Below are 14,161 nucleotides of genomic sequence, written 5' to 3' on the forward strand. Positions count from 1 at the left end.
AGACAGGTAGTGACAGGGCCCGGTGACTCAACTGGGAGGGGATGGATGCCGGATGCATCCCACTGCAAAACAGGGATCTGGGCACGGGTGACGGATGCAAGGAGGGAGGAATGTGGACATGAGGGGTTGGGTCACAGAGACCCCCTTAGGACTGTCACCTGATGGGCTGAAAACACCACGGAGCCCACTGACCTGCCTTTTTGCCTACTGCTAAGCCAACATCTCCAGCTTCCTCATGTCCAAGCACCAAGCTGAGGTCACAGCCCTCAGCAGAGAAACACGGGCACTCAACACAGCTCGGCTGGGGGCAGCTCAGAGGACTCATCGCAGGTCCCAGTGGGACCAGATCAATGCACCTTACTCCATACACAGCTCATAATATGCTCCCTTTATCACTGTCAGACTGGTGCCCAGCTCTTGTCCCCAACCAAGGAACAATTCTGTACACGGGGTCTGTTAACAAACACGAGGAATTGCTTTAAGTATTATCGTTTGCATTGAAGTGGCTGCAAGTGGCAGACAGATCAAAGTCAGTCACTAAGCAAAGGAAAAGAAAGTTGCACCTGCTACTCTCAGAAACCTGCTCTCTGCAGCTTCGTATCCGAACAGTCGTTCTCATCGCTTGGGACGCTTCCCACCTCGAGCGTGATCCTCCCCCTGTTCAGTCTTATGTTCCCTGCAGGCAGCTTGGGTGCTAATCTGGGTTCTGTGTGGCTACGTCTAGACTTGAGGCTTCTTTCAGAAATAGCTTTTCCCGAAGAGATCTCCCGAAAGAACTTCTTCCGAAAGAGAACGTCCACACTCGAAAAGTGTATCGAAAAAGTGATCTGTTTTTTTGACAGATAGCGTTCAGACTCATTGGATGCTCTCCCGCATGTAAGCTGTGGTTGCTATGGGCGGAGTGACCACCTGGGCACCTGTGCTTTTTCTTCTTTCCTCCTCTTTCAATAGAACTCTCTCCCACGTCCACACACACCTTTCCCAAAAGAGCCCTTTCGGAAAAAAGATTCTTCCTCATAGATAGAGATTTACAGCTGTCGGAAAAACCCCTTCTGTTCTTTCAATTTTCTTTCAGAGATACATAATTGCATTGTGGACGTAATTGAAAACTCTGCGCACAGCTAGACGCCATCTTTTTCTTTTTTAAAGCGACTCCAAATGTGCTCCGCATTTTGTGTCGCCTTTTCCGATTCTTTGTCAGAAGAGGCTTTTCTGACATCAAGACTGGAACGAGGAGTAGTGGAGCTTCCGAACGAGGAATACTGGGGCTTCCGAAAGAGCGCGTTTGTCTTTTGCAAAAGAAAGCAGAAGAGCAAACGCGTTCCCTAGAGCAAGTAGTGTTCTTCCAGGATACCTCAGATATCCCAGAAAAACCGTGTAGTCTAACCATACTGTGTGTAGTGTAGACCTACCCTGGGCATCTGACAGCCGCCCCCATTGTCCAGTTTCCTGCCTACAGAGGGATTTTGCCCCAGGCGGGATCCCTTTGTGCTCAGCTCAACCTTTGTCCCATTTCCAGGGGAACGTCGAAGCCCCCCAAGGGGCTCCAGCAGCAGGTCCCTGGCACCATGTCCCGGCAGGACCCAGCCCAGTCCAGGCTCCCAGAGGAAGCGAGACTATTCACAGACCAGTGTCCCCAAATACCAGTCGCTGTCTCCCTTCCGTAGCGCTAATGGCCCCGCTTTGCAAGTCTGGGTCAATACACGCCGTGTGTGTTTCATTTCACTATCTCCCACCAGGACGGCTACAGGCAGCCAGACAGAACAGGCACATTCATCTGCCTGTCACTTTTCAATGGCACGTTACATGGACCGGGAAGCATGCTGGAGTCATGTATATTCATATTCATACGCCGCTTTTCATAAAAGTCTAGCCGTGACCCCTCCCCCGCAATCACTCCTGTAGTTCGGGAGGGTGTTCAATGCGGAGACCACGTGCCTACAATGTTTGTTAGGCTCCGGTTACACCCCGCCCAGGCTCATTATCCCTGTGACGCCATTCGCAGGGGTGTTTGCCGAGTTCTAGGTCTCTGTTCACGGGATACCTGGAAACATTCTGGGCTGCAGCCTTAATCCCTGGGCTCTTACATCACAACCCCCACCTCCCGAAAACCTGAACAACAGGAGAAGTGCCTGGGATTACAGAGCCAGCACCCGCCTCTGGGCAACACCTCCCTACAATCAATGGAGAGCCAATCCTGCACTGCCCCCTCCAGGCCACCTGCCTCCTGTGCAGCTCCCAGCCATAACAGACCCTGACCTGGAACCCAGGTCCCCTCCCAACAGGGACGGCCTCCAGTTACCAAGCCCCTGGGGTCTTCATTCCCTACAGTGTCTCCTTGGGCCCAGCTTCCCTCTGAAGTTGCCTGGCAGTCCCCAGCCTGGGCAGACCTCATCCCCCCATTAGTAGATAAAACATCCTGCTCCCCCTCCCCACAGATGTCCATAGACAGGGGCTGGCTCCCTCCATCCCACTCCCTGGGGCAAATTGAGTCGCAGTCCTGGAGAGGAATTAAAGAGACGCTTTCGGATTCCTCAACCTCCTCTGTGGCTTCGCCTTCCCCTCCTTGGGCTTCAGCCCCAGTTCCCTCCGTGCTGCTGACAGCCCTGGGGACAGATTCAGCCCATCACAGAGGTGGTGTCACGTTGTGCCGCAGCCAAAGGGGCAGGGATCTTACGGCCTCCAGCAAATCCCAGCTCTGCAGTGTCCCCGGCAGAATTTTCTCATTACTCAGGTGCCCCCATGACAGAAATCTCCGCCCCCGTGTCCCTCGCTCTGGAGTTCCCGGCCGTGCGTTCGGGCAGCAGGCAGATGCTCCCTGCTTGGTTGCGCAGTGATCTGCCTCAACCCAGTGTACGGAGCGGCTTCTGACTGGGGACCCCCGTGCTCTGGGGAGCAGCATTTCCACAAGTAACCTGCTGCCGGGGACACTCAGGCCTGGGTATTTGCTCCTTCTGCTCAGTGGGACCCTCAACAGCCCTGTCTGGGCTCCTCTGGCTGTGCAGGGGCCTTGGCACTGTGAACAGGAGAGTGAACTGGGGGAGGACAAGGCCTGACCTCCCCCTCCTGCTCCTTCCCAGGATACCGGCGGGCCTTGGCCTCCCACCAAACTGACACCCCCTTCTTCTGATCTACCCCAACCAGCTGTCTCCCGTTGGTCAAACTGATCAGCACAGGCAGCAAGCACTTCTGCTCATTCTTTAGCCACATTCAGGAGCTGTTCCTGAACAACCCGCTTGCACGTCCCTCTATACCTGCCAGGCCTGTCCCTGACTCACTCACCTACCAGATCTGCCACCTGGCACCCTGGAGATTTCCGGTGTCATCTGAGACTGTTATAACCAAACCCTGATATTGACCATCGTCTGCCTCATCCCTCCCAAGCTACTCCTCGGGGACTGGTCAGAGCCCTCCCGTCGAATTCGGCTGTCGACATCGCCACATTGGGCTCCTCCTGGATCGAGGGGAGGGGCCTGGTCTGCGAAAGGTGATTGGATATTTGGGCAGAGCTGCTCCCCCTTGCAGGTTTGTGGGGAGCTGGATCCTGCTGTGTTGGGCTGTTGCCTCTTCCAGGCCCAGGCAGCCAGTTCAGGCTTTTGAGCTGCCCTCTGGGCCCCCAATTCTTTGTCATTTCATGGTCTTTCAATTTCTAGGCCCCCGGATTTGGGGTTTCCTTAGGGGAGCCCAGTTCTCTCTCCTGCGGGGCTGAGACTTGTTCATGAGAAGCTTTTCCCCCGGCTATTTGCATATCAGTCTGCAAATTGTTGAATCCCCTCTGTGCTGGGTCCATTCTCCCTCTCCCAGCCGGGGCCCTGCTGCGTCTCGCTGGGCTGTTGTCTCCCAGCCTGCTCTGCGCTTGCTGATTTGCCTGTCCCTGCTCCCTGACCTGCAAGAGGCCAACAGAGAATAACTAACCTGCAGCTGCTTGGGCTGTTCTCACCCACGGCACTTCCCACTCGCTTAAACTCAACACGGGAACACAGGACAAATGCCGTGTACGCCCCTGCTCGATTGCGCCACTGGGACGGGACGGGTCACAGAGATCCCCTTGGGACTGCCACTTGTTGGGCTGGGAACACCATGGAGCCTGCCGACCTGCCTTTGGGTTGCCCCAGTCTCTGTCGGCTGAACCAGGCCCTCCAGCGTCCTCCAGTCCTGGCACAGCGCTGGGGTCCCTGCCCACTGCAGAGTGATACAGACACTCTACATAGCTCGGCTCGGGGAAGGCTCCATCAAAGGGACTCATCCCAGGTCCCAGGTGCACAGCCCAGTGGGACCAGAACCCCAGATCAATCCATCCCAGTCCGTATAGGGTTCACACAGAGCAAGCTCATAACATGCTCCCCCCTTTATCACTGAAGCAGAGACGTGCCCAGCTCTTGTCCCCCTAAAGGAGCCATTCTTCACACTGGGTTTGTTAAGAAACAAAAGTGGTTTTATTGAGTACAAAAGGCAGTATTGAACTGGCTGACCCGGTGGTTTGGCCCTAGGTCTCCCCTGCTCCCTGGAGCCTGCCTGAGGCTCCCAGAACTGCGGCAACTTGCAGAGTTTCCCTTTCTCTGAGCTCCTAGTGAAGTTGGCGCAATAGGTCCCATCCCCTGAGCCGGGACGTTTGGGCTACTGCAATGGATGAGAGGTGAGAAGGGCAGGACAAGCACGGCGCCGGGTGGAGGCGTCACTCCCCTTGGGCACTGAGAACCGGAGAGAAAGTGACAGTTTAATGGCTGTGCCAGGGCAGATAATGGGCCAGATAATTAAGGAATTAATCTGCAAACATCTGGAAGATAATAAGGTGCCAGGGAACAGCCGGCCTGGATTTGTACAGAACCAATCACGTCAGACCAATGTGAGAGCTTTCTGGGATAGGATAACGAGTCTTGTGGAGAAGGGGAAAGCGGTGGATGTGGGATACCTAGACATTAGTAAGGCAGTTGATACGGTGTCATGCGACCTTCTAGGCAAATGCCACCTAGATGAGGTACCATGAGGTGGGTGCATAATTGGCTGCGTAGCTGTTCTCAGAGAGTCGTTATTAATGGTTCAGTCAGTCTGGAAGGGCAGAACAAGGGGGGTTTGTCAGGGGGTCTGTTGTGGGGCAGGTTCTGTGCAATGTCTTCATCAACAATGTAGCTGTTGGCGTAGAGAGTTCGCGTATTAAGTTTGCAGATGATCCTAAGCTGGGAGGGGTCACAACGACTTTGGAGGAAAACACAGGACTATGTAGCACTTTAAAGACTAACAAGATGGTTTATTAGATGATGAGCTTTCGTGGGCCAGAGCCACTTCTATCACTAACTACTTTGGAGGTTGGGTCAGAATTCAAAGGGATCTGGACAAACTGGAGAAATTGTCTGCAATAAATAGGATAAAGTGAAATAAGGACAAATGCAAAGTGCTCCGCTTAGGAAGGACCAATGTGTGCCACAAACAGAACTGGAAGTGACTATCTAGGAAGGATCCTGCAGAAAAGGATCTAGGGGTCAGAGTGGGCCATAAGCTAAATGTGAGCCAATAGTGTGACGCTGTTGCAAAAAAAAGGAAACATGATTCTGGGCGGCATGAACAGGAGTGTTATGAGTGAGACACATGAAGTCGTTCTTCTCCTCTACTGTGCACTGATCAGGCCTCAGTTGGAATTTTGCGCCTAGTTCTGGGCCCCATATTACTGGAAAGATGTGAGGAAATTGGAGAAGGTCCAGAGAAGAGGAAAACTGGCCTCGAGAACATGAGCTCTGGGGGAAGGCTGAAGGAATTGGGCTGGTTTAGTTTGGAACAGAGCAGACGGAGAGGGGGCAGGAGGGCCGGTTGTACTGACGTCGATCAGGGATGGTCCGGACTGTGCGTGGCCCTGCCGTGAGGGCAGGGGACTGGGCATGATGAGCACTCGGGGTCCTTGCCAGTTGTAGGGTGCTATGGATCTATAATTCTACACGTCTCTGTCCCCTGAGAGAAGCCTGTTCCTGCTGCCCCCCTCGCATAGATCCTGGAGTGACTGGCCCCTGATCCGGCCAGTTCTTGCCCATCAGCATGGACTTGCTGGTTTGATTCAAACGGGTGGGGAACCTCAGAGCTGGGAGCCAGATTCAGCCCCCAACTTGCCTGAATCCAGCCTCTGAATCTCAGGGCCCCGCCCAGCATTGGGGGCCCTACTCTGGCGCTCCTGCTCCTCCGCTGCCCCACTGCAGTTTGGAGCACACAGTCTACTAGCCTGGCCCCCCTCAGCTCTGGTGGGGGGGAAAGGGAATGATCCTCCTGCTTCTCAGCCGGGCCCCATCAGTGAGGGTTTTGGGGGGGGTGGCTTCTCACTCGTGTGTGGCCCCCGGCTGATTTCTCTGTGGATTGGTGGCCCCCGACACAAAACTGTCGTCCCCCCCCCCCGGATTGACACGTCTCCATTGTCCTGATCTTTGTCCGGAGCGCTGAGTGGTCCCCTGTTCCCCATGGGGGTGTTTGTACGTGGGCTGTTGGACACAGCTTGCTGTGGGACGTGTCTGTGGGAGCACTCGGTACCCAGCACCCTTAGCAGTGGGGGCTCTGCCAGCCCAGCCCTGTGCTCGCCGGGTTCCAGGAGCCGCTCCCACCTCACTCCAGGCCTGAGACCCAGAGCGTCTGCCTCAGGCGCTGCCCCTACGGCCGCGAGCCAGCTGCCCTGTCCGGCCTGGGACGAGTGCCCCCCTTTCTAGGCTTTATGAAAGTAACTCTTGGGCACAAATGTGGGCAGCTCCCAGAGCCTTTGGGCACAGACCCCGTGGGACCTGTCAGTTATAACATCACCACCCACTGAAGCCACGTCGCTCCCGTTGGGGCGTCACTCGTGTGTAGTTAGGTACGTGCAGCCTGGGATGGGCCATGGTCTGAAATGTGCAGGGGAGGCCACCCAGGGCTTGTCCCTCAGGGTCACCTGGCACAGCCCTTTTGTCCTGTCAGTATGAGCACTGGTTAGTTTGAGGAGGTCACATGACCCCGCACCTGGGAGGGCCTGGGAGGTAATTTCTCATGGCAGGGCGGACTAGTAGGCTTCCTATTCCGAACTACCTGTACACCTCGTTCCATCAGAACTGTTGCCACCACCTCTTGTACTACAACAACCACCTCGTTTCACGAGGTGTACAGGTAGTTTGGAAAAGGAAGCCTAATCCGAACTACCTAGTCCGTGCCGCGTTTAGCCGCGGGCACGGAGTCCGAACTAGCCGGCATTTTAAAATGGCGGCGCCCGGCAACATGCAAATGAATCCCGGGATATTCAAATCCCAGGCTTCATTTGCAAGTTCGTATGACTACATTAACCACCCTAGTTCAAACTAGGGTGGTAGTGTAGACATACCCTCAGAGAGTCATTAATGCTCGTGCCACCCTCCTGCTGAGAGGCCTAGGAGGTGTCACTGATCCTGTAGCGCAGACTGGGAATGGCGGGAGGGCACCACAGCTGGGGTCACATGTGTGACCGGCGAGGGATACAGGAATCTAGAGAAACACACACCCAGAAAAACAAACAAACTCTTCTGTGGCTAATACGCCTGGCCGTGCTTGTGTCTCGAGTGGGCCAGGCCAGGCAGGCAACAAGACATAACACACGGGGGTTTCTATTTCCAATCCTGGTTTATTAATTAATTTGCCAAAGCCCAGAGATGTTCCAATGGGCAGTGAGATACCGCGACCCATGCACTGGGCACCCCTCCCCCCATGGTGATACAGGATCCCCTCAGCATCGCCACTGCGCCAAGGAGAGGCCTCATAGATGGGGCAGCTCAGATTTCACATCCTTGTTTACAGGGATCTGGTACCATGTACCCCATACAGTATGGGGAGCTGGGCCATTCAAGAGATTAGATTCATCATCAGGATCCCAGTAAGGAGAGACAGACAGAGGACAAATGAGGATTTCCCAAGAGCTGGGCTAGCTCCACAGATGGGGTCAGTTGTTGTTTTGCTAATGGTGGTTGTTTTGGGGGTGGACGTTGTTTTAGAGGCAGTGGTTGTTTTGGGGGTGGTTGATGTAGTACGAGAGGTGGTGGCAACAGTTCTGGTTGAAGAGCTCCGAATGGTTGTGTAGCGAGTGGTGGTGGTTGGAATAGGGGTGGTAGTTCTGGTTGAGGTGCTACGGGTGGTTGTATACAAACTACGAGTAGTTGTAGGAAAGGTGGTGCTGGTCATAGTAGAAAGAGGGGTGGTTCTAGTGGAACTGCTCCAGGTGGTTGTTTTGGGAGCGGTAGTGCTCAGGGTGGAGGTGGTTGTTTTCGGAGCGGTAGTGCTGAGGGTGGATGTGGTTGTTTTCGGAGCAGTAGTGCTGAGGGTGGAGGTGGTTGTTTTCGGAGCGGTAGTTGTGAGGGTGGAGATGGTTGTTTTCGGAGCCGTAGTAGTGAGGGTGGAGGTGGTTGTTTTTGAAGCGGTAGTGCTGAGGGTGGAAGTGGTTGTTTTGGGAGCGGTAGTGCTGAGGGTGGATGTGGTTGTTTTGGGAGTGGTAGTGCTGAGGGTGGAGGTGGCTGTTTTAGGAGCGGTTGTGCTGAGGGTGGAAGTGGTTGTTTTGGGAGCGGTAGTGCTGAGGGTGGATGTGGTTGTTTTGGGAGCGGTAGTGCTGAGGGTAGAAGTGGTTGTTTTGGGAGCAGTAGTGCTGAGGGTGGAAGTGGTTGTTTTGGGAGAGGTAGTGCTGAGGGTGGAAGTGGTTGTTTTGGGAGAGGTAGCGCTGAGGGTGGCAGTGGTTGTTTTGGGAGAGGTAGTGCTGAGGGTGGAAGTGGTTGTTTTGGGAGCGGTAGTGCTGAGGGTGGATGTGGTTGTTTTGGGAGCGGTTGTGATGAGGGTGGCGGTGGCTGTTTTAGGAGCGGTTGTGCTGAGGGTGGGGGTGGTTGTTTTCGGAGCGGTAGTTGTGAGGGTGGAGGTGGTTGTTTTGGGAGCGGTAGTGCTGAGGGTGGCGGTGGTTGTTTTGGGAGCGGTAGTGCTGAGGGTGGAGGTGGTTGTTTTGGGAGTGGTAGAGGTGAGGATGGAGGTGGTTGTTTTAGGAGCAGTAGTGCTGAGGGTGGAGGTGGTTGTTTTGGGAGAGATAGTGCTGAGGGTGGAAGTGGTTGTTTTGGGAGCGGTAGTGCTGAGGGTGGAAGTGGTTGTTTTGGGAGCGGTAGTGCTGAGGGTGGATGTGGTTGTTTTGGGAGTGGTAGTGCTGAGGGTGGAGGTGGCTGTTTTAGGAGCGGTTGTGCTGAGGGTGGAAGTGGTTGTTTTGGGAGCGGTAGTGCTGAGGGTGGATGTGGTTGTTTTGGGAGTGGTAGTGCTGAGGGTGGAGGTGGTTGTTTTGGGAGAGGTAGTTGTGAGGGTGGAAGTGGTTGTTTTGGGAGCAGTAGTGCTGAGAGTGGAAGTGGTTGTTTTCAGAGCGGTAGTGCTGAGGGTGGATGTGGTTGTTTTCGGAACGGTAGTGGTGAGGGTGGAGGTGGTAGTCTCTGGAGCCATAGTGGTGAGGACCGAGGTGGTCGTCTCGGGAGCCGTAGTGGTTATGACGGAGGTGGTCATCTCCGGAGCCGTAGTAGTGAAGACTGAGATGGTCGTCTCGGGAGCTGTAGTGGTAAGGACCGAGGTGGTCGTCTCGGGAGATGTAGTGGTGGGTACGGAGGTGGTCGTCTTGGGAGCCGTAGTGGTAAGGACTGAGGTGCCCGTCTCGGGAGCCGTAGTGGTGAGGACGGAGGTGGTCGTCTCCGGAGCCGTAGTGGTAAGGACTGAGGTGGTCGTCTCCGGAGCCGTAGTGGTAAGGACTGAGGGGGTCGTCTCAGGAGCAGTAGTGGTTATGACGGAGGTGGTCATCTCCGGAGCCGTAGTAGTGAAGACCGAGATGGTCATCTCGGGAGCTGTAGTGGTAAGGACCGAGGTGGTCGTCTCGGGAGATGTAGTGGTGGGTATGGAGGTCGTCGTCTCGGGAGCCGTAGTGGTGAGGACCGAGTTGGTCGTCTGGGGAGCCTTAGTGGTGAGGACTGAGGTGGTCGTCTCCGGACACGTAGTGGTGAGGACCGAGGTGGTCGTCTCGGGAGCCGCAGTGGTGAGGACCGAGGTGGTCGTCTCTGGAGCGGTAGTGGTGAGGACCGAGGTGGTTGTGTCTGGAGCTGCAGTGGTAAGGACTGAGGTGGTCGTCTCGGGAGCCGTAGTGGTGAGGACCGAGGTGGTCGTCTCGGGAGCGGTAGTGGTGAGGACTGAGGTGGTCGTCTCCAGACCCGTAGTGGTGAGGACCGAGGTGGTCGTGTCTAGAACTGCAGTGGTGAGTACGGAGGTGGTCATCTCAGGAGCGGTAGTGGTGAGGACAGAGGTAGTCGTCTCGGGAGCTGTAGTGGTGAGGACGGAGGTGGTCGTCTCCGGAGCCGTAGTTGTGAGGAACGACGTTGTCGTCTCCGGAGTCGTAGTGGTGAGTACAGAGCTGGTCGTCTCGGGAGCTGTAGTGGTGAGGACAGAGGTGGTCGTCTCGGGAGCTGTAGTGGTGAGGACTGAAGCGGTCGTCTCAGGAGCCGTAGTGGTGAGGACCGATGTTGTCGTTTCCTGAGCCGTAGTGGTGAGGACCGAGGTGGTCGTCTTGGGAGCGGTAGTGGTGAGGATGGAGGTGGTCGTTTCTGGAGCTGTAGTGGTGATGACCGATGTTGTCGTCTCAGGAGCCGTAGTGGTAAGGACGGAGGTGGTCGTCTCAGGAGCCGTAGTGGTGAGGACGGAGGTGGTCGTCTCGGGAGCCGTAGTGGTGAGGACCGAGGTGGTCGTCTCGAGAGCTTTAGTGGTGAGGACCGAGGTGGTCGTCTCTGGTGCGGTAGTGGTGAGGACCGAGGTGGTCGTGTCTGGAGCTGCAGTGGTAAACACTGAGGTGGTCGTCTCTGGAGCCGTAGTGGTCAGGACCGAGGTGGTCGTCTCGGGAGCCGTAGTGGTGAGGACCGAGGTCGTCGTCTCTGGAGCGGTAGTGGTGAGGACCGAGGTGGTGGTGTCTGGAACTGCAGTGGTGAGTACGGAGGTGGTCGTTTTGGGAGCGGTAGTGGTGAGGACCGAGGTGGTCGTTTCGGGAGCGGTAGTGGTGAGGACCGAGGTGGTCGTTTCTGGAGCCGTAGTGGTTAGGACCGATGTTGTCATATCTGGAGCCGTAGAGGTGAGGACCGAGGTCGTTGTCTCCTGAGCTGTAGTGGTGAGGACCGATGTTGTTGTCTCCGGAGTCGTAGTGCTGAGGACGGAGGTGGTCGTCTCCGGAGCCGTAGTGGTAAGGACTGAGGTGGTCGTCTCGGGACCCGTAGTGGTGAGGACTGAGGTGGTCGTCTCTGGAGCGGGAGTGGTGAGGACCGAGGTGGTCGTGTCTGGAGCCGTAGTGGTGAGGACCGAGGTGGTCGTCTCGGGAGCGGTAGTGGTGAGGACCGAGGTGGTCGTTTCTGGAGCCGTAGTCGTGAGGACTGATGTGGTTGTCTCAGGAGCCGTAGTGGTGAGGACCGAGGTGGTTGTCTCTGGAGCCGTAGTGGTGAGGACGGATGTGGTCGTCTCCGGAGCCGTAGTTGTGAGTAACGACGTTGTCGTCTCCGGAGTCGTAGTGGTGAGTACGGAGGTGGTAGTCTCGGGAACCGTAGTGGTGAGCACCGATGTTGTCGTCCCGGGAGCTGTAGTGGTGAGTACGGAGGTGGTCGTCTCAGGAGCCGTAGTGGTGAGGACCGAGGTGGTTGTCTCTGGAGCCGTAGTGGTGAGGACGGAGGTGGTCGTCTCAGGTGCAGAAGTGGTGAGGACCGATGTCGTCTCCGGAGCCGTAGTGGTGAGGACGGAGGTGGTCGTCTCTAGAGCCGTAGTTGTGAGGAACGACGTTGTCGTCTCCGGAGTCGTAGTGGTGAGTACGGAGGTGGTCGTCTCGGGAACCGTAGTGGTGAGCACCGATGTTGTCGTCCCGGGAGCTGTAGTGGTGAGGACCGAAGTGGTCGTTTCCTGAGCTGTAGTGGTGAGGACCGAGGTGGTCGTCTCGGGAGCAGTAGTGGTGAGTACGGAGGTGGTCGTTTCTGGAGACGTAGTGGTGAGGACCGATGTTGTCGTCTCTGGAGCCGTAGTGGTGAGGATGGAGGTGGACGTCTCGGGAGCGGTAGTGGTGAGGACTGAGGTGATCATCTCCGGACCCGTAGTGGTGAGGTCGGAGGTGGTCGTCTCGGGAGCCGTAGTGGTGAGGACCGAAGTCGTCGTCTCTGCAGCGGTAGTGGTGAGGACCAAGGTGGTCGTGTCTGGAGCTGCAGTGGTGAGTACAGAGGTGGTGGTCTCAGGTGCGGTAGTGGTGAAGACCGATGTCGTCGTCTCCGGAGCCGTAGTGGTAAGGACTGAGGTGGTCGTCTCGGGAGCCGTAGTGGTGAGGACCGAGGTGGTCGTCTCGGGAGCGGTAGTGGTGAGGACCGAGGTCGTTGTCTCCTGAGCTATAGTGGTGAGGACCGATGTTGTCGTTTCCGGAGCCGTAGTGGTGAGGACCGACGTTGTCGTCTCTGGAGCCGTAGTGGTCAGGACCGAATTGGTCGTTTCCTGAGCCGTAGTGGTGAGGACCGAGGTGGTCGTCTCGGGAGCGGTAGTGGTGAGGACCGATGTGGTCGTTTCTGGAGCCGTAGTGGTGAGGACCGACGTTGTCATCTCTGGAGCCGTAGTGGTGAGGACCGAGGTCGTTGTCTCCTGAGCTGTAGTGGTGAGGACCGATGTTGTCGTCTCCGGAGTCGTAGTGGTGAGGACGGAGGTGGTCATCTCTGGAGCTGTAGTGGTGAGGACTGAAGTGGTCGTCTCAGGAGCCGTAGTGGTAAGGACTGAGGTGGTCGTCTCGGGAGCCGTAGTGGTGAGGACTGAGGTAGTCGTCTCGGGAGCGGTAGTGGTGAGGACTGAGGTGGTCGTCTCCGGACCCGTAGTGGTGACGACCGAGGTGGTCGTCTCGGGAGACGTAGTGGTGACGACCGAGGTCGTTGTCTCCTGAGCTATAGTGGTGAGGACCGATGTTGTCGTTTCCGGAGCCGTAGTGGTGAGGATCGAAGTGGTCGTTTCCTGCGCCGTAGTGGTGAGGACCAAGGTGGTCGTTTCGGGAGCGGTAGTGGTGAGGACCGAGGTGGTCGTTTCTGGAGCCGTAGTGGTTAGGACCGATGTTGTCATACCTGGAGCCGTAGTGGTGAGGACCGAGGTCGTTGTCTCCTGAGCTGTAGTGGTGAGGACCGATGTTGTTGTCTCCGGAGTCGTAGTGCTGAGGACGGAGGTGGTCGTCTCCAGAGCCGTAGTGGTAAGGACTGAGGTGGTCGTCTCGGGACCCGTAGTGGTGAGGACTGAGGTGGTCGTCTCTGGAGCGGGAGTGGTGAGGACCGAGGTGGTCGTGTCTGGAGCCGTAGTGGTGAGGACCGAGGTGGTCGTCTCGGGAGCGGTAGTGGTGAGGACCGAGGTGGTCGTTTCTGGAGCCGTAGTGGTGAGGACTAAGGTCGTTGTCTCCTGAGCTGTAGTGGTGAGGACCGATGTTGTTGTCTCCGGATTCGTAGTGGTGAGGACGGAGGTGGTCATCTCCGGAGCCGTAGTGGTGAGGACGGAGGTGGTCGCCTCGGGACCCGTACTGGTGAAGAGCGAGGTGGTCGTGTCTAGAGCTGTAGTGGTGAGGACTGAGGTGGTCATCTCAGGAGCTGTAGTGGTGAGGACCGAGGTCGTCGTCTCTGGAGTGGTAGTGGTGAGGACCGAGGTGGTAGTGTCTGGAGCTGCAGTGGTGAGCACGGAGGTGGTCGTGTCAGGAGCCGTAGTGGTGAGGACCGAGGTGGTTGTCTCGGGAGCTGTAGTGGTGAGGAATGAAGTGGTCGTCTCGGGAGCTGTAGTGGTGAGGATCGATGTTGTCATCTCCGGAGCCGTAGTGGTGAGGACAGAGGTGGTCGTCTCCGGAGCCGTAGTTGTAAGGACTGAGGTGGTCGTTTCGGGAGCGGTAGTGGTGAGGACCGAGGTGGTCGTTTCCGTAGCGGTAGTGGTGAGTACCGAGGTGGTGGTCTCGGGAGCCGTAGTGGTGAGGACCGAGGTGGTCGTCTCTGGAGCCGTAGTGGTGAGGACGGAGGTGGTCGTCTCAGCTGCAGTAGTGGTGAGGACTGATGTTCTCGTCTCCGGAGCCGTAGTGGTGAGGACGGAGGTGGTCGTTTCTGGAGCCGTAGTGGTGATGACCGACATTATCGTCTCTGGAGCCGTAGTGGTGAGGACC

At 56.6% G+C, this 14,161-nt stretch overlaps 1 protein-coding gene across 1 annotated transcript; it reads right to left on the reverse strand.

Moving 5' to 3' along the window:
• Nucleotides 1-7,587: 7,587 nt before the first annotated feature.
• On the reverse strand, nucleotides 7,588-12,696 carry LOC149521891 (uncharacterized). The gene is made up of 8 exons (XM_089772757.1): nucleotides 12,581-12,696; nucleotides 11,716-12,200; nucleotides 11,449-11,619; nucleotides 11,032-11,187; nucleotides 10,528-10,943; nucleotides 9,844-9,891; nucleotides 9,556-9,603; nucleotides 7,588-9,423 (listed from the first exon to the last, which is right to left on the reverse strand). Exons 1-8 carry the CDS (start codon nucleotides 12,694-12,696, stop codon nucleotides 7,819-7,821), a joined length of 3,045 nt encoding a protein of 1,014 aa, XP_089628883.1. The 3' UTR covers nucleotides 7,588-7,818.
• Nucleotides 12,697-14,161: the final 1,465 nt, after the last annotated feature.

The sequence above is a fragment of the Pelodiscus sinensis genome, chromosome 22, assembly GCF_052426305.1.
Source record: "Pelodiscus sinensis isolate ZL-2025 chromosome 22, ASM5242630v1, whole genome shotgun sequence".
NCBI classification, from domain to species: Eukaryota; Metazoa; Chordata; order Testudines; family Trionychidae; genus Pelodiscus; species Pelodiscus sinensis.

Coding starts and splice junctions, on each gene's coding strand:
- LOC149521891 (XM_089772757.1), bottom strand. CDS start 12,696: ATGACCACCTCCGTCCTCACCACTACGACTCCGGAGACGACAACATCG. Junction 12,201..12,580: donor ACGGCTCCAGAGATGACAAC/GTCGGTCCTCAC, acceptor TCACCACTGCAG/CTCCAGACACGACCACCTTG. Junction 9,892..10,527: donor CTCCCAAGACGACCACCTCG/GTCCTCACCACT, acceptor ACGGCTCCCGAG/ACGACGACCTCCATACCCAC.